The sequence below is a fragment of the Artemia franciscana genome, chromosome 15 (assembly GCF_032884065.1).
Source record: "Artemia franciscana chromosome 15, ASM3288406v1, whole genome shotgun sequence".
NCBI lineage: Eukaryota > Metazoa > Arthropoda > Branchiopoda > Anostraca > Artemiidae > Artemia > Artemia franciscana.
Window position 1 is genome coordinate 21,527,908 of NC_088877.1, and position 20,781 is coordinate 21,548,688.

Sequence of the window (20,781 nt, forward strand, 5' to 3'; positions counted from 1 at the left end):
AAAAGGGCCTAGTGCCAAATTTAGATTCATTTAAGCCTTTGCCGCTTTGTCGGTCTTCTTTGGTAGAAGGACTGCTTGAATGTGAGGCATAACGCCTCCTTGGGCAATGGTAACCACCGATAGGAGCTTTTTCAGTTCTTCTCGTTTCTAATGGCAAGCTGAAGGTGACGAGGAATGATACGAGTTTTTTTGTTGTCTCTTGCAGCATTACCAGCAAGATAAAGGACCTCGGCAGCCAAATACTCCATCACTACTGCAAGGTAAACGGGTGCCCCTGCACCAACTCGCTCCGCATAATTGCCCTTTCTCAGAAGGCGGTGGATCCTTCCCGTTGGCAATTGGAGATCTGTCCTGTTTGGACGGGACTTTGCCTTTCTCTTCACTTTTCCACCCTTGCTCTTCCTGACATGGTTTCTTTAAACTTTGCGTATCTTACAGTAGAATGGTTTTTTCCGTTATTTGATGCATAGGATATTCCCACATACGTTGAAAGAAAGTTAAAAAATGTCAAATCATCACAAAAGGTTCAGAAGGCTAGAAATTAAATAGAATATATTCATTTTTTAACTTCCAATGCGGGCTACCCATTTTTGCATTTTGGGGTGTCCAGGCTATTCATTAAAATATTTATATCTATCTGTATATACCGTAAATACAAGTTAAAACTAAAAATGATAAACCAAGATAAATCACCTTCGATATGGCAAACTCATTATCACGAGGATTTCCAAAGTATTTCTCAGTTAGAATACCAAGCTCTCCAACTCTAAGAGCAATGTTGTCATCTAAACAATCTTTTGAGCGGTCATTTAAAGGAACTTCCACTTCTTTAGTATTTCCTTTTTCTGAAATGAAAATGACAATAATTTAAGCATCATTCCCTTCAAGCTGCACCTCTGTTTTATAGACTAAATAAAGCTACCATTTGCAGATAAAAAAATGCAAGCAAAGAAGAGCTGAAAAGGTAAGCGAAGTTAGAGAGTGTCAAGAGTCAAATAATGAGAATTTTTAGGTCAAATGCCTAAAAATCTAACGCTATTGACCTATTTAATCCTTTTGAACATACTTCAACAACAACCAATGTTTTTGCCACCTGATGTGAATACCGATGCAAACACTGATTCTCCATCCCACCTTGTTTGACAGTACTTTTGCCAATATTAAATCCCCCACACCACTAGGGAATCTTTTTAAAAGTTTGATCCGGGTCCGTTTTTGAACATCGATTTAAAATAAGAGCTCTGAGTTACGAGGTCCTTCTATACCAAAATTCACTAAGATCCGATCACCCACTCGTAAGTTAAAAATACCTCAGTTTTTCTAATTTTTCTTCTCCCTTTAGCCCCCCAGATGGTCGAATCACGGAAAACGACTTTATCAAGTCAATTTGTGCAGCTCCCTGACGCGCCTACCAATTTCCATTGTCCTAGCACGTCCAGAAGCACCAAACTCGCCAAAGCACTGAACCCCACCACCTCACTCCACCAAAGAGAGCGGATCCAGTTCGGTTACGCCAATCACGTATCTACGACATTTATAAGCGTTTTCCAAGATTTCCAGTTTCCCCTTCCAACTCCCCCCAATGTCAAAAGATCTGGTCGGGATTTGAAATAAGATGTCAGAGACATAACTTCCTTCTAAATATAATTTCATGAAGATCCGGTCGCACGTTCTTAAGTTAAAAATACCTCAATCTTTCCGATTTTTCCAAATTAACAACCCCCAGCTCCTTCAAAGAGAATGGATCCGTACCAATTATGTCAATCTCGTATCTAGAACTTATTCTTCCCATCAAGTTTCATTCCGATCTCTCCACTCTAAGTGTTTTCCAAGATTTCCGGTTTCTAAGATTTTCTTCCCCCTCCAGCCCCTTATGTCCCCGGATACGGTTCATATTGAAAATGGAGCATCTGAGACTTAAGATCTTTCTATATATCAAGTTTCATTAAGATCCAATCACCCATTCCTAAGATAAAGACACCTCAATTTTCACGTTTGCCGGTTTCTGGTTTCAGTTCAACTCCACCTAATGTCACCGGATCTGGTCAGTATTCAAAATGAGTTTTCTGAAGCAAAAGATCCTTCTTGTGCTTCAGGTAAAATATCTCAATTTTTGCTGAGGTAAAAATACCCGATTTTTCCAAATTAACAACCCCCAGCTCCCTCAAAGAGAACGGATCCGCACCAATTATGTCAATCTCGTATCAATACCTTGTGCTTATTCTTCCCATCAAGTTTCATCTTGATCTCTCCACTCTAAGGGTTTCCCAAGATTTCCGGTTTCCTAGATTTCTGTTTCCCCCCTCCTGCCCTCTATGTCCCCGGATCCGATTCGAATTGAAAATGAGCATCTGAGACATAAGATTCTTCAATATATCAAGTTCCATTAAGATCCGATCACTCATTCGTAAGATACCTCGATTTTCACGTTTTCCAAGAATTTCAGTTTCGCCCTCCAGCTCCCTTCAATGTTACCAGATCTGGTCGAGATCTTGTAAAGCACAAGATCCTTCCAGATATCAAATTTCACTAGAAACTGATAACCCGTTCGTAAGTTACAAATACCTCATTTTTTCTAGTTTTTCTGCATTACCCCCCCCCCCCCCAACTCTACCAAAGCGAGCAGATCCGGCCCGGTTATGTCAGTCACTTATCTTGGACTTGTGCTTCTTCTTTCCACCAAGTTCCATCCTGATCTCTCCACTTTAAGCGTTTCCCGAGATTTCAACCCCCCCAACGACATATCCGGTCGGGATTTAAAATAAGAGATCTGAGTTTCGAGGTCCTTCTAAATATGAAATTTCATTATGATACGATCACTCTTTCTTCAGTCAAAAATACCTAATTTTTTCTAGTTTTTTAGAATTACACCCCCCCCATCTCCCCCAAAGAGAACGGATCCAGGCTGGTTATGTCAATCCTGTATCTAGGACTTGGACTTATTTTCCCACCAAGTTTCATCCCGATCCCTTCATTCTAAGCGTTTTCCAAGATTTTAGGTTCCGCCCCTCCCCAACTTCCCCTTCACGGATCCGGTCGGGATTTAAAATAAAAGCTCTGAGACACGATATCCTTCTAAACATAAAATTTCATTAAGATCCGATCACTCCTTCAAAGAGAGCAGATCCACTCCGATTATGTCAATCACGTATCTAGGACTTGTGATTATTTTTACCACCAGGTTTCACCCCGATCCCTCCACTCTAAACGTTTCCAAGATCTTAGGTCCCCCCTCAACCCCCCCCCCCCCAAAATGTCACCAGATCCAGTCAGGATTTAAAATAAGAGCTCTGAGACGCGATATTCTTCAAGGTTTAAATTCCATTAAGATCCGATCACTCCTTCATAAGTTAAAAATACCTCATTTTTTCTAATTTTCAGAACGAAGAGACAGAGGAGATTCGTTCAAGTTATGTAAATCATGTATGTAGGATATCTGCTTATTTTTTCCACCAAGTTTCATCCCGATCCCTCCATTCTAAACGTTTTCCAAGACTTTAGATTACCCCCTCCAACTCCCTCTAATTTCAGCGGATGTGGTCGGGATTTAGAATAAAAGCTCTGAGACACGATATTCTTCAAAAAAAAAATTATTTTCTGGAAAAGGTTTTTAAAATTAATTTCTGTTTGCTTTTTTATTGGCATTGTCTTTTTCATGGACGAAAAAAATAATAAAACCGAGTCTTCAGTACACGGGTCGATGCACTTTAGGATTTAGACTCGCTGTAGTAGCTTAACAAAATATTAACACATTGAACCATTATGGCTCTTTGCTATAGACCACGCTATAGGATTGTCTCTGACTTAAACAGGTAAGCAAAACTTTTAGTTTCTTTTCTAATTAACCTCAGAAATTATTCAGGTGGATTGTGGGGAGGATTTCCAGGCAGATTTTTCAGGGGAGAATCTTCCAAGCGTGGGGAGGATTTCTTTCCTCCCTCAACAATTGCCATCAACATTTCTTCAACTTAATTTCATTGTCCTCAGCCTTGGTAGGACTCACCAAAAAAGCAGTAGTTTTAGTTGTAGTAGTAGTAATAGTATGAATAGAACTTTAGTTCATATCAGCCTGATGGAAGTACATTGATATTATGAAACATAGCCACCATAATTTTTAGAGCTTTTTTTAAATCTTCTTGTTTCTCAATATTGACAAAAGAGAAAATACTTAAAATATATATCGTACTTGCTTGTAGTACAAGGGGAATGACTTTCCAGTTCATATATCTGGTAAAATATTGAAGATATGCCTTTTTGATAACCAGTATATCCAATGTGTGTGTTAATTTAGACATTGCTCATTGATCAATTGAACTTTCCCCTTAAGTGTTCCCTGAAAGTTCCAACTTAATTCCCTAATCCATTCCTGACATCCTACGCCCTTTTAACAATCTGCATGTACAGAAAGTGTTTTGACGTAGTAAAAAATTCCCCCTTTATATTTTCTCAAATTTTCACCTACAAATCCTTAATATTCATAGCACAAGCATCATAATAGTAGTGGTAGTAGTGAGAGCAATGGTAACAGAGGTAGTGTTATATTAGCAGCAGAAGTAACAGTAGTAATCGCAGTATTAATAATAGTAGTAGCATAAGCATGTTGCCTTTTGGCCAGCAGAACATTTCGATGCCATAGAAGTTTGGATGCCCTGGAAGTTCCTTCCATTTTGATACAGTAAGTCGTTACAAAGATATTCTGATACGCCCTTTTGACAATCTGTACGCACATAGTATCTTCTTATTTATTTCAACTTTTCCTTCAACTTTCCCTCAAACTTTAATTTCAATCCCCTCAGCCTTGGAAGTACTCACTGCAAAAGCAGTAGTCGTAAGAGCAGAAGTGATAGTAGTAGTAGTGGTAGTAGTTGATGTAGTATCTACAAACATTTTGTCACTTTTGAATCTTAAAAAGAGCACCAAAACTTCCGATCTCTCATTAGTAGCAGTAACAGCAGTAGTGGGAGTAGTGACAGCAGTAAAAGTAGCAGTGACAGTACTGTTAGTAATAGCATATACATATTACCTTTAGGTCAATTAGTCTTCCCCTTTAAGCATTCTCTGATAGTTCTCACTTAACACCAAAATCTATTCTTGAGATACCCCCTTTTGACAATTTCCATACACTTAGTGTGTTTTGATTTAGTTCTAATTTCTCCTTCAATATTGTTTTAAAGTTTCACCATCACACGCGTGGTCTTAGTAGTACCAATATCATAGTAGTAATGGTAGTAGAAGGAGCAGTAGCACCGTTGCATTAGTAGTATTAGTAACAGCAGCCATAAAATTAATGGTAGCAGTAGCAGTTAGATGTTGCCTTTTGGTCAGTTGACATCCCTCTAATGATGCCCCAGAAGTTTCATCTTGATATGGTAAGCCGTTCCAAAAATATTGCTGATATGCCTGTATCAGCAATCTGTATACACCTGACAGATTTTGATTTAGTTCAACTTTCCCCTCAACATTTCCTCAGATGTTCATTTCAATATCCTCAGCCTTAGTAGTATTCGCTATAGAAGCAGTAGTTTTAGTGGTAGTAATGATCATAGTAGTAGAAGTAATAGTGCTATCAATAGTAGTAATGGTAGTTGTAGTAGTTGTAGTAGTAGTGGCGTACAAATATTACCTTTTGGGTCAATTGATCATCTCCTTTATCATTTCCTGGAAACTCAAAATTGACATAATCATTCATTCCTGAATTTCTTCCCTTTGGACGCCTCGTATGTACATAAAGCTTAATGGTTAAGTTCAACACTCCCCTCAACATTCTGTGAAAGGCTCACCTGAATACCCTTCTTCTTTTTGTAGAGTAAAGGTCGAAAACGCCTACCTTTCTCAATAGCAAATATTGTATATAAAGAATAGACGAATCGCCTCACTTATAGTCCTTGTCCTGGGAGTTGTGTGGGGGAGAGGGTGGAATTGACATCCCCAAAGACATAATTACTTGATCTTCAACAGCAATAAAGGAAATAGCTCCCTTAAAATTTTGACATGATGTGTTTTGGGAAATGATAACCCACGAGGGAGGGGGACTGGTTTCCCTCCAATCCCTTTTTACTCTTAAAAAAACTGAAACTTTCGATTTCAAATCAAATGGGCCTCTTCTAGTATTTATAAGATCAATCTTTCCGTGAAAGCCTTAGATGCCCCCGGGGCACAACTTACAACCCTTACACCCAGCCTTGGGAGGGTTGTGTCAATCCCGAAGGCCGTGTCATATGATGTTTAAGCTATTTTAAATAAAAGGCCTATCTCAAGTTTTCTCTCGGATACATTTTGGGGAAAAGGGACGTGGAGGAAGGGGAGGTTATTTGCCCTCTAGTCACTATTGACTATAAAAAAAGTAAAATCAGAACTCTAATTTCCAATTAAATGAAGCCCCTCTGAAATTTATACAACCACCCGTTCCATGTAAACCTCACATGTTAATATTAGACAACTAATATAACTTATAGTCCTTGCCATAAGGGCTATAGGGAGATGTTACCCAGAAAGATATAGTTACTGGACCTTGTGCTGAACAAAATGGCTATCTAAAAATTTTGATTAGATGTGTCTGGGGAAAGGATAGACGTCAAATTGCTGCAATCTGATCCATTTTTACTCTTAAAAAAGGCACTAGAACTTTCAATTCCAATAGAATGAGCTCCTTTCAAAGTTTCTACGACAGCTCCTCCTTTACGAAATGCCTTGATCAGAAAAGACCAAAAATAATATGTTGTGCCCACATTGCTCTTTCCTTAGGTAGCGCTATTGCACTGCCTATGATGCTCTTACATTCTCTGAAAAACACCAAGATGACCCTCTTCTAAGAACTTTTTCTTTAAGGGTAGCGTAAACCAAATAAATTCAAAAATGGAATCTTTAACCAAAACGCAAGATAATCCCTTTAGAAGAAAAACATTTTTTTTCAGTGAATTGGAACATTTTCTGGATTTTCAGGTAGAAGTCTATCTTTTGTTTAAAAAGTGTTATCTTCTACTAGTAGTTAAGGTTTAAATCTAATTCTATTGACGATTGATCAAGAAAATAGTGGCAAACAGGATTCATAAAGACATAAAAAAGAGGAGGAAAAAAAGGGAAAAAACTTAGAAAACCTATTATTAATTTTCCAAAAATAAAAAAACCACTCTTTCACAGATAGATGGAGCATAGAATATCTCCGCAATGAGTCAGTTATGTTTACTATTTGACTCAATTATGTTCGAGTCAGTTATGCATATTATGTTGCTGATCCTTATGGTGGGATGTGAAGTAAGAAAAGATGGGAGAAAAATAGAGGAAATAACCAGTAATATTTACCATCACAAATGATCTTTAGATCCTTCTTCCCAACCTGTCTGTCTAGCAAAGCTAATTCATTTTTGTGATTCCGCGACAGAATGATCGTGTCTGGCTCAGCTCTGCCGGAAACAACAGACTAAAAATAAAAAAAAATGCCAATAAAAAAGTGATCATCTATTTATAAGGGTAGAGGTAAGTTGGGTAATATTGTGATGAGGAAGAAAAAAATAAACCTCTTGAGTGGAGGAAATACTATATTTGATAATATTTTTGTTCATCATCATACCTTTTTGAAATTAAGAGTAATTATTTCTAGAATTTCAATAAAACTAGAACTGGAAAAGAGTTAAAAAATAGTTGTCTGTTTTTTTTTCTTTCCTTTTTTTAAATTTAAGATATGCCCCCGAATATATATCTAGAAAGTATTTTGTGTCATTATTTCATGGGTGCTCACGTCAAAATCCCCTAGCCCCTCCAGAAACTTAAAATATTTTGGCAGTAAAAATCACTCTATGATACATTAAAGTCCTCCTTTTCAGGTAAATTTTTTGTTTTCTTGAAGTCAAAACTTTGAGCAGCTACAGCTATCCTTAAACTTCATTGGAGGTAATCTGTAGTCAAGTAGAAATAAAAAAGAAACTTGACTTATTTTACTATTACTTATCGTTGCGTCTATGATTTTACATGACACATATTCAGTAATATTAACTATAAGACAAAAGTTCCACTTTAATAAAGATATATTTGTTTTGAATGGTTGCCATTTTTGCAGATTAACTAAATTAGCTATGGCATAAAAACAAGCGTTTACTATGCATACTTACAATACTACTATGGAACCTCTAGGTTAACCCAAATACAAAATTTTGAAGAAAAAATGCAATCACAATCACTAAAAACAAAACACAGGTAGAAGCTGCTGTAACATTGTTTATACATCTGCCTTTGAAAATTGTACTTTGTACTTGTAGCGGGAATCAGGCGTTTCCACCTCGCCCGGTATCGATGATCTTGGAGACCTTCTTGGACAATGTTCGATCTTCTGCCAGCTGCTCTGCAAAAGCGAGCCACTGAGTTGACCATCTGTGACCGAACTTTCTGAAACCCCCGATTGATTCAAGGTCTGACTTGGCCAGGTGTACTGTGAGAATTCTTCGCAGATAAGTATGCTCAAACACCTTCAGTGCATTCAGTGTTTTACCGACCATGTTTCATATCAGTAAAGGAGAACAGTGCGGGCTAGTGCCATGTAGATTCGAACTTTCGTTCGGACAGTGACTTCGCGGCGATTCCATAAGGGTTTCCAAAGGGAGGCAAAGACTGTCTGTGCTTTCTGTATTCTCTGTTGGATATCAGCGTCAGAAGATCCGTCAGTACAAAGCTGGGAGCCTAGGTATGTGAAACGGTTGACTTTTTCCAGCTGAACTTGCTTGACAGTTAGTGAGAATGGTCCTGTGAAATCCCATGAATTTCGTTTTCTCTGTGCTGACTTTCAAGCCAATCAGGTCTGACCAGGCCACAACGGTGTCAAGCGTGTTTTGGGCTTCTACGGGGTCTGACAGGAGGCCAACATCATCCGCATAATCGCGGTCAGTCAGTGAGAGATTCTGTCCAATCTGCGCTCCTGGATAAGACGACAGAGCATTTTCAAGCACCCAATCGATGCAATAATTGAACAGAGTCGGAGAGAGGACACACCCTTGTTTTACTCCGAACTCAACCAGAAATTCTTCGGTTTCTTCGCCATAGACTCTAACTCGGCTCACTGACGCGTCATAGTATGCCTTCATCAGTTCAACAAACTTCAGTTGCATTCCGTCATTCTCTAGGATCTTCCAAAGTTTCTGGCAAGTGACAGAGTCGAAGGCGGCAATGAAATCCAGGAACATCAAGATCAGGGGTAGGCTGTACCTTTCAAACTGCTGGATAATGAGGCGAAAGGCGAAGATTTTATCAGCAAAGCCTCTACCTAGTCGAAAGCCGGCTTCATTTCCTCGAGTTCTTTCCTCCCTTGCCCCTTTAAAAATATGCTTTTAAAAATAGTGCTGTATTAACTGCCAATCGCCTGGAGCAAAATCTTTCATAAAAACCAAGCTGGTCTCCTTACAGAAGGGCCAACTGCAATCATGTTTTCCTTCTTGTCTTCTCGTTATTGCAATCATGGCCCAAAGTGAAGCAACCATTGAAGACCTTTAATAGAATATGTAGTATCCAATCCCCTACTTTGAAAGAATCGATTAGTAAATTAATATACATACCAACTCTTAGTTTATGACAATCAACCTAGGATAATTTGCGCTTATTCAATACAAACGGTGTCAAGCTACACAACAGATAAAAAAACTTCATTGTTTGGATATTTTATTTCTTTAATAACAATACAGTAGTTCTCAAAGCAGTAATTTGAAAAATGTAGCAAGTTACGAGTTATTTACTGGTCAAATAGGTGAAGCTGTTCTTATAGAAGTCCAATCTCTTTATTGACGCTAGAAAATTTACATCCTCAAGCAAGTTTAAAAGTATTTCCTTAGCCTTAAAGACTGCTTTTGGGAATGTAATCAACCGCAGGATTGGTTGGTAGCTTATCAGAATTTAATTTGTAATTGCTAGAATTAAGCGTCAATAGCAGTTTCGTTTTCGAATTAATTCAAACTTATTGACATTTAATTAGTTTTAGTTTGTTCAACCGACTTCTCAAAAATAATTTTCTTTTGTAATTCGTAAACTTGTCATTGCTTCTTAAGAAAAAAACCTCTAACCTCTCCAAGTCCATAATTAGCAGTAACAAAAACTTTCGCAGGATTGCCAGTTGCAGGATCACAAGTAAACATAACACCCGCGACATCTGAATCAATCATCGCTTGTACAACTACAGCAATTGAAGTCTGAATTGGTTGACCATGGTGTCTACAATTAAATGAGCCATTCAAAATTACAAAATTTATTTCTTTGGCAAAAAAAAAAGAGAGAGAGAGAGAGAGAGAGAGAGAGAGAGAGAGAGAGAGAGAGAGAGAGAGAGAGAGAGAGAGAGAGAGAGAGAGAGAGAGAGAGAGAGAGAGAGAGAGAGAGAGAAATAATAGCTGGCAAGGAAAACGAAAAATTGTAACAGAAAAAGAGCCACCGAAAAAGTAAAAACTGAAGAGGAGATAAAAACCCATAGAAGAAAGTTGATATAATGCAAAGTAATGGTCCAGTCATTGTCATCGACACCGTAGTTTCTGCAACAACAAGAGCCCAATTTTCAATTTTCCATGTAAAATGATTTGCATGGCAGAACAGATCAAATGGGTACAAAAAGCACCAAAATTCGCCCAGTAATGATTATCACTTTACCTAGTGAACTTGAACAAAGAAATCAACATGTGGGATGTCCCCTCAGTGGGATAATCCCTCAGTTTTGTTCTTGCTTTTTTATTCCCAAATTGTGCAAGATAAAGTTACTAAAAAAGATTAAGAGGAAATTGGAACTTCATAGGAGGGGGTAATTCAGGAGTTGCTAAATATTTTCAGAGGGAATGTAAACCTTGGCTGTTCATTTTGTGTTGGCTGCATGTAGGCCTACACTTGGGAACAATGTGGCACCACGCAGTATTATGGACTCAGCTGTTATTTCTAGAGTCGAATAGATATTCTTGTTTGTTATCCGATTTTTCTGTCAAAAGGAATAATTTTACGATTAACTCATAGTTCGCACCTATGCGATTCTTTTACCCAAAACAACTCGTGCATAAATCACAAAATCATATGCAGGGAAATCACCAAAAAAAAATCATATAGAAACGGTCCATTTTAGCCGTTGAAACGCAAAAACTAATATAATGTAGTCAAATAGCATAGGAATAGGCTAAATCAAGTTCTCGAAGCCAAGAAAAATAGTGGAACGGCTAACCTGTATTAGCCTAGTCTTGCTATGCCTAATTAAAGATATAATTCTTTTGTTCTATGCTCATTTCTCTGGAAATATCCCCCCAGACCTTGAGGAATAAAGTTTTCTTTGAATGGCCATCATGTCCTTTGTGATGCATTAATAGAGAGCTTTAGATAAATATCTTTAGTTTCTCAGTTATTTCCATTGCATGATTCAAAAAAGTTTTCTATTAAAAATATCAAATCCGTTTCGCAACGGCTCAGTACAAGCACTTCAATACAGCCGTTGAACCGTTATGGCACATGAATTTGTAGCAAAAAAACGGACGAAATTATACAGATCATGCAAAAATAATCAATTTTGCAGGAAAAAGCAGTGGTGTGAACTAATTGTAATAGACATATTAAAACCATCTTTTTTGTCTATTATATATATATATATATATATATATATATATATATATATATATATATATATATATATATAAAATTAATACAAAATATATAATTGATACAAAATAAGTATTACGCTTCAAAAATTTATTCAAGATACAATCTGAAATACTTAAAAATCGTTTACCGTCGGTATTCAACACTTTCCAGTCGATAAGCAGATGCCCAGCAACGTAGGATGGCCTCCTCAATACTTCTGATCCCTTTACAATTCAAAAACGTCTCATTTTGTCCAGCTGCTGATAGTAGATTCGAATCTTCTCCAACTGCAGAAGAACGAACAGCAAAAGCTACATCATTAATGCCATCTCGAAATAGTTCTTCTAAATTCACTTGGATAGCCTTTTGTACAAGATCACACATTTTACTGTTCCTTATTGTAGCAACAAGCCTAGATGAAAATAAAAGAAGCATGTTAAAAGCAACAATGGTTCGTACTCAGCAATTTTGGTAATAAAATAGAGCAAGATGTGAAGAAAAAAGTGCGGTACTTGTCTTAGATTAGAAACACCAAAGTTTTGACATAAATCAAACCTTAGTATAAAATTCGGGTATAAGCAAACTTTGTTTCGTATATGTGGTTTTCAGCTCTAGTTTAAGTTGATTTTTTTGTCCTATTTGTAGGCTGACAACGAAACGTGAGTTTTTCTTGAGTTACGATTGGTTATTTTTAAACCCGAGATAGGTCGAAGAAGGATATCAGAGCTGATTTTGTCAGCTTGGTTAAAAATTTTCCCCAAAGATAAGGGAATACAACAGCAGTAGTTTTCTATTGCCAATGTATGGCCGGTCATTTATGTGCTAAACACGTTTGCCCATAAGAATGTGTAGACTTAAGGCGAGTTCTTAGTTACCCTTTTAAGCCGGGCTTCCTTTAAAGTGTCTTTTCAGCGGTCTTTAAAGCATTTTTGTGGCCTAGTCACTATCCCTATGTGGCCTGTTACTATGATCTGTGGCCTGGCCACTATTCGTATATGTAACTACATATAGGTATTCCTACATACTATATGTATTCCTATGTGTAACTGTACGGCCAATGTAGACCGTATATGGAGAATTTTCCATGTTACGGAAAATTCGCGGCTGTAGCCCTAAATGAAACATTTTTATAGACACAGCATTATAACCAGGTTATAATATTATACAAAACTTTGTTGTTTTCCATAGATCAGTGGAAAATATCATAGACTAATTGCATATTATTACCTCCTTAGAGAATCACATCGCAATTATTCAAGGGATGTGTTTGAACCAAATACTCGAATAGCATTACATCTTATTCTGAAATAAGACGGTGGGAAAGTAGTACGCCATGCAGTAATATAAGGTATATAAAAATACTGAGGCATTGTACATGAGGACTCAGAAAGAGAAAGAGAGGGGTAAGAAGAGACCCAGCCTAAAGGGTTCAGGCCAGTTAAGCAAGAATACACTTACTCAGAGAATGATATGAATGTGAAATTAATGTAATTAACTACACATTTAATGATAATGAATAAACAAAAATATAACGAATTAAATATAATTAATAAAAATATGAAAACAGAGCGCCCAAATAGTCGAAACAGTGTAGGCTCGCGCTCGAGTCATAGTTAACGAAGAAAAAACTCAGATATAATTATTTCCATGAGAGAAGAAAAGGAGGGATGGGAACACAAAGAGGAGAATGACATATAATAAATAGATGAAAATAGACGAATTTCAAAAAAGAAAGGGAGGTAGACAGAGAAGATATAAAACAAATGATTGAATTACTCGCAGGAAAGATATCCCAAGAGCCACAGCTCCCATCGTTGCACTTGATTTGGTTTGCGCGATACATTTTCAGCCAATGAAAGAAGATATAGATGCACATTTGTACATCTCCAGCTTTGAAATACGGCCGAACTAAATTGGTGGCTAGGAGAATTTGGATGACTAAAATTTAACCTTAACTAAATCACAAAGCACAAACTGCCATAGCGGCTTTCCCGATTTATTACTTGAGAGACTTTAAAAACTAAAAGAGGCCATTTAAGCAGAGATCAGCTTTCTTTCTAACACTTTAAATGATATCTAGAAGCGAAAGAAAGAGAGACACAAAACATACAAAGAAACTGATTAAAAATTAGAAGATATGTACCTAAAATGGCTAGAGTTAGGTAAGTGTACTATGATAGCTGATGTACAAAAAACTTAGGGAAGTAGTAGAAAAAATACTAAAGGAATCTTTTTTATAAATTACCCACGCATATTTAAAATATCCCGAAAAGAGAAGGAACCGAAGATAATTCTAGAAATGAGCAAATTGGCGAATAGGTTGATCGAAATGAGAAATGATGTTTTTGAAAAAGAACAATCGTCATATAGATAGTTTAATAAAATAAGCACCGTTAAACACGACACAAAGGTGCATTTCAGCAAAGACAAAGGTAGGCTACTTGCTACAGTTGTAATACAAGGAAATTTTGCCAGAGATTGCCAAATAGAGATGATCAGAGACTCCCTATAAACCACGGCTTGGTGGAGGGCCCCCAATAAGGAACAAAATTATGCGTTTGCGGAGCCACTCAAGATACACGGTAAACTGTATGTACAGCTTGTAGAAATGGTTGTTGATTCTTGGGGCAATCACACTTACGTACTCAGTAATCTAATTAGCAGAAATAAGATTAATCATTCGGATACGATCACAGTACTATGTTTCTATAAGGATGAGCACCCATGCCCCCCAGCTTGGGTTTAGATATAAATTGTGAAGAAAGATGGTCTTTTCCAATGAAAAACGCAAACGTAGGCCTACTACCTACTCTTAGAGAGGTTTTTCTCATAGGGGAAACTTTGGAGATATCGAAAATCTCCTATCCCCAGAGGCGACTTCCATGACAATGGATGTGGGTATAGAATCTGTAATTGAATAAGGGAGACGATAAATACCAAGCCCACTAGTATGAGGGAGGAAACACGTACAAATTCCGTGACAATGGCCGTTGTTGCAGAAACCCATAGACAAGATAGAAAGAGGGGAGAGAGGAAGTCAACTTGTCTAGAAAAAAAAAAAAAAAAAAAAACGCTTGAAATTCCAGTTCGGAATACAAATACTTCTGTAAAAAAAGATTTTTCTTTTAATCCTATGTCACTAAATTATAGGTGTCAAGCCTTGTGTTCCCAAGATGAGATAACAATAATGAGGTACTAAAAAGAGGCACCTAGTGTGTCAGAAGGTTAAAAACCATTTTAGAGTACGTTCTTTCCCTCTGAAGTCCGAGAGAACATGATTAAATTTGAGCTACCAAATATTAGAATCAATTTCCATTTGACTATTATTTGTTTATGTTTCCGGTACAATTCAGAATTAAAAAAGGTGAAAAAGCGACGTTTTTCAGATGTCACTGTTTACGGCTTTTGAAAGAGTGCAAATAGTCTCCGAGGTACTTGTAGAACCAAGAAAAATCATCAAAAATGAGTAAAAGATAAATTTTGTCTGAAGATAGTAGATTAGCCTCTTACTCTGGCTAGCCTGTTGCACCCTTCCCCAAAAAAGTCCAAAACTATGCCCATAAAGTTACATATTGAAAAAAATGGCAAGCTTTCAAGAAAATACAGGAACGTAGATTCCCTGCTTGACCTGTCCAGGCAATCCTTACCTCTCATTCCAGGCAATCTAATGGTCCTATGTCAATTTTAAATTCTTGGTCAACCTGCCTGAGACTCTAGGCAGGCTTGCCGTTCTAAAAGCTAATATACATTCCCATGTAATTGAATAAGCTACAAACGGCAAGTTTTTTTTCTAAACATGTTTTTAAATTTTTGGCTTTTATGGGCTGTTGTTCATTCGTTATCTTCTATTATCTTCTATTTTTGTCTTCTATTTTTATCTTCTATTTTTATTCTTATCCTTCAATTATTCTTTCTAGCTATCGCCGCAACCACAAACCTCACTCGAGGTACTGGCACTATAAACCAAACGCCGTCGCTGATAAATATAGCATAAAATTCTAGGAAACTGTATAGAATTCTTGTTTGGGGCAACAAAATGTGTTTTTACTTAAATAGAATAATTTCTTAATGGAGCAATTCCCTTCCTCCTTTTTTATAAGTAATATTACACAATTGAGCCAAGGCAAAAACATAGAATTTATATTTCTTATTTGGAGCAGAATTGAAATTAAAAGCTTCCCAAATATAGCCAACAGAACATTCTTGATAAGTCCATCAGTTAGAGAGTGGAGTCATTGCGCTAAACGGCTGGCCACAGGAAAAAAAGCATTAGTGTTGTTAGCATTTGTTGTAACAAGTTTTAAGTGAAATATTATTAGCTGAATATCTATAGGTGAAATTTTATTGCAATCAGCATTTCAACGAGTTAGTTAAAATTTTACCTGGATTAGGTGTAAGTCCACATGGATTTTCGAGAGATAAAGGAATTATTCATTTATATTTTCAGACATTTATCATATGAGAGGTTGTAAAATTTTGTTAGTTTGACGTAAATGCTCCATTTTAAAAAGAAAATGATTGTTAAATTGGCGATACTAAAGTATAGGGAGTAATAAGAAATTAACAGACTCAAAAGGAAATTTCTGAGTTTGAATGTGGACTTAATTGGTATGAAACAAGATAAAGCCAACATGTTCGTTGTAAAAAAGAAATTAAACTCTCAAAGAGACTCCCTGAAAATCAAGATCTTGCCTCAATTGTCGCCATTCATGTGGCATAAACCAATATTTTTTAATAGTGCTATTTGCTATGCTATAAACACAGGCTTTTACTGTAATACATATGAAAAAATGCAAAAGTTAACTGAAGAAAAAAAGCTACTTGAATGAAGAATAGAATACGAATTTTTAAATTGCAAATAGCCCAAAGATTTGTTGAACGAAGTCTTACTTCATTTGAATTTGAAAAGTAAAATGTTGAAATTGTACAAATCTAGCAAACAATCTTTTACATCAATCGCACTTCAAATACCTTGTCTGATACAAAAGCCAGCTTTCTGTAACAGGATATTATACAAACATAATTGAAATGTTTGTTAAAAGTCTTTCTTGCTAAAAGAGCAATAGCTATATATATATATATATATATATATATATATATATATATATATATATATATATATATATATATATATATATATATATATATATATATATATATATATATATATATATATATATATATATATTATATATATATATATATATATATATATATATATATATATATATATATATATATATATATATATATATATATATATATATATATCTATATATATATATTGAAAATACCACTATAATTTCTCCAAAATATTGGTCATAATTCATCTTTCACGAAACTCAACCTATTTTAAAGTTTGTGTACTTGTGAATTATTAAGTAGGTTTTGTGTAAATTGAGCAAGGTGTGTGAGTAGCAGAATTCCTTCCGTTCATTAATTGGCTTAACGTCAAATATGTAGGATCCGACTTGGTCAATTGGTAATAATGCCATCTATATCAATAAAAACAAGAATTCCTACAGAGTTTTATATAAAATTGTATTTTATCTTAAAAGAACCTAAAAACTTTGCTAGGTACTTGTATGATATACCCCCTACCCAATATTTTTCTTATATGATTTTCTGACGCTCAATCATAATGAAATATACCTAAGTATAATAAAAATATAATACTTTAGAAACAAATTTGGGTTATATATTTGCAAACTACGGGGAGATGGGGGTAAAGTACAACGGGTTTTCATGCCTATTGTGTTAGGTACAGTTATTCTGCATATTATACAGTAATGATTGCTTTCTAACTTCACTCTGTCCAATACTTTACCCCCCCCCCCCTGATGTGCAAATATATAGCCCAAATTATATATTTTCCATCTACTCTGTCTCTTCTTTTTGTCTTGTTTCACGCTAAGCTGAGAGAAACTGAAAAAAAACCGGTTCTCCAGTGTGTCAATGAATGAACAACATGAGCGGTAGGGGGTTTATCATACAAGCAACCTTCTCTAGAGACTCACTTTTCGACTTCGTCCTTTAAAGAAATATCACGGCCACTCTGAATAGCTTCCTCTAATGTTTTGAGAGCAGACTGAATATTCCCATTTTCATTAACTTGCTGTTCAAAGCTTTTGGTCGTAAGGATAAATCCTTTCGGTACTTGAAACTGCAAATTCGTAAAGTTAAAGCCTAAGTTATAGAGCAAAACTAACAGGCGAAACAAAACCATTCTCTCGTCTTTATATCTATCAAATAATTTGTTAAATGTTTCTTATATGTGACTGCAAAACCTATGCTCCTGTCAGGGACTACTTTCGAGATACCAAAAATTTTGATCCCTGAGGGAAGATAGGGAGTTTTCTGGGAAGCAGAATGAACTATGAAAGTGCTTTTTTTTTCTTATCGCAAAATCAAAAAAATAACGTTTCACATTATTTGCCAAATGGAGCGGGGAGATGGGTCAAGCCCAGAAATTCCTTTACCAAAAGGTGGGACCTTGGCCTTGGTATTTTTGAGACCATAAAGGGGCTGGGTAGTATGTTGTAACTCAATATCTATCGAAATTCCCAAAAAAATCTGAGCTTAGTTACAAAAGGGTGTATAAGCCACTTAATCAGGCTGAAATGACACTATATAAGTTGAAATGACAAAAGAAGTAAAAAAAAAATAATAGATTCAGGAGTTCCACGTCCGTTAGTTACATTTCTGAAGCATTTATTTATATTGGTCTTTTTAAACATTGATAAGTGCAAGTGCCTTTCTTTCAGGTCATCGCCAGCTTCCCTTTCTCATCTGGCATGCAAGTAGTTTTCTGTCCCTCCCGTCACATCATTAAGGTGGCTGGGTGTCAATATTACTAACAATCTAAGATCGTTTCCTTCTTAGCTGATGCATGATTTTATGATTAAGATTCAGGTTGGTTATTCAAGAATTACTGGAAATAGAGGTAAATACAATTTCAAAGCTTTATGGAAACTAATTTTAGCTTATTGCGACCATTCAGTTCTATACTTTTTTTTAGTTTTATCACATTAAAAAAAAAATCCCTTCTTTGTGCATTCAGTATTTTCTGTACTGTAAACTCTTTTTTTTAGATTTTAGTAAAGTTGCATAACAAAATGCCACCACTCCACTGTCTTGAAATAAAATATTTGTCTAGTTAGCGTTTCCTTTTTTTGTCTCTCTATTTAAAGGCATATTGTACTCATCCACATTAATTAATATATAAAAGATTCTGGATATTTTTACCCTAAGATCATTGTATAAACTAAAGACCAATGTGCATAGTTTTCCTCTTTTTATTTATTTTCCCGGTTGTTTCTTTCATTAACTTCAATAATTGTTTCCCAGAATGGATGTATGAATAATCGAATGCAAACTATTAAAACATTGAAAAAAGCTTTCGTCCAATAAAGGTTAACATAATTCAACGTTTTATCTGTACTGTTTATGCAAACAATTTTGTACTTGGACTTGCTTTTCTGTGTCTTGTTTAATATTAAGCTTTTGTGAATTTACCTTTCATTATGTTATACCCAGATTTCTAAAAAAAAATTCGGAGGGAATGACTTTTTAATTGAGCCAACAAAAACCTTCATTCGAAATAGGAACGTTACTTGGTTAGAAAGGGTGAAGCATTCATTTGAGAAAAACCGATCTTCAATACAAAATTCATTAAAAAAAAGACTCTTAAATAAAAAAGATAAATCACCAGATCTTCTCCATGTCAATTAACTCTTTCAAAATTTGAATAAATTGCTCGAATCAGAGATGAAGTAAAAAACAGGAAGGATGTGAAAGAGAGAAGAGGAGACAGAGAGAGAGACAGACATTTCTTAAAGATTTCAGGGAGATATTCCAGCTTTTTTCATCATTTTTCACAACCCCAGTTTTTCCCTTAAAAAGTGTCTCTGATGGAGAGCTATTACAAGTTTCATCTTACATAAAAAATAAAAAGTAATGTTTCAAATTAATAGGATATCATATATTAAAAGAGCTTACGTCAGAAGAACTGATGTTCTTTTGTAATGACTGAAGTGCTGCTAATGATGCACCTTTTCCACCAGTATATCCCACTACTTTTGCTGATTCATTATCCAATGAAAGTGCTAATGGGACTTTTTCGTTCAAAGACGGGACAAGAACACATTTGGACAACGAATCTTCAACTGGAAGCGGACATTCACCAAAGTATCTAGAAAGGTATTTAATAATTTATTTTTACACAGAACAAGCTTTGTGCATGGTAACTTAAAGCTGTATATTTAAGCTTCAACCTGTGTCAAAGGCAACTCTTTAGCATTGCCATAGTAAATACGAATTTACCCCCCATTGGTTTATTTTATCATTTTGTGTAGAGGGGCTGGTCGTAGGAAGTTTGGAGGGAGCTCATAGGATTGGAATTAAAAGTTCTAGTGTCCTTTTTAAAGGCTGAAAATGGATGAAGAGTAACTATTCTTTCCTCCCATGTACTTTGCTACCCAACTGCCTGTAGCCAACCAAGACATCTGATCCAATGTTTTAGACACCTGTCTCGTTAAAGATGGTCCACAGGTATAATAAATACGCACCTGGGGATGACATGACCCACACAGCCTCTTGGGCAAGGGAAGTGGCGTCAATTCACGAAAATATAGGACAGCGAGGCTTCCAGTGGAAGTGGACATTCACCAGAGTATCTACAAAGTTATTTAATAGTTTATTTTTACATATAATAAGCTTTGTGCCAGGTAACTTTAAGCTGAATATTCACGCTTCAGCCTGAGTTAGAGGCAACATTTTAGCGTTACCATAGTAAATAGGAATTTGCCTCCTATGAATATGTTTTTCTGACCATTTTGTGTGGAAGGGTTGGTCATGAAAACTTTGGAGGGAGGTCATTCGATTGGAGTTAAAAGTTCTAGCGTCATTTTTAAGGGTTCAAAGCGGATGGATAGCAACCATTCCTCCCTCCCATGTACTTTGCTACCCAGCTCCCTATAAACCTCCAAGACATCTGATCAAATTTTGCAGACACCAATCTTGTTAAGAATGATCTACAGGTATAATAAATATGCATCCGGGTATTACATGACCCACACAGCCCTTGGGACAAGGGCAGTAGCGCCAATTCACAAAAATGTAGGGATTAGAGGAGGGCAAAATGTATTTTCAAAATCTAGAGGGATAATTTTGCTGTTTTTCTCGTATTTTGCAATGAAA

The 20,781-nt window shown here is 36.0% G+C and overlaps 1 protein-coding gene across 1 annotated transcript in view; it reads right to left on the bottom strand.

The window, feature by feature from the left end:
- LOC136036178 (uncharacterized phosphotransferase YvkC-like) overlaps positions 1 to 20,781 on the bottom strand; it is a 142,161-nt gene that overhangs the window by 62,777 nt on the left and 58,603 nt on the right. Inside the window, exons 10-15 of the mRNA XM_065718246.1 lie at positions 19,582 to 19,774; positions 17,601 to 17,746; positions 11,732 to 11,995; positions 10,044 to 10,191; positions 7,303 to 7,420; positions 694 to 845 (exon numbers count right to left, since the gene is read on the bottom strand). Of these exons, the coding sequence (XP_065574318.1) occupies positions 694 to 845; positions 7,303 to 7,420; positions 10,044 to 10,191; positions 11,732 to 11,995; positions 17,601 to 17,746; positions 19,582 to 19,774 (1,021 nt within the window). The remainder of the gene's footprint in view (positions 1 to 693; positions 846 to 7,302; positions 7,421 to 10,043; positions 10,192 to 11,731; positions 11,996 to 17,600; positions 17,747 to 19,581; positions 19,775 to 20,781) is intronic.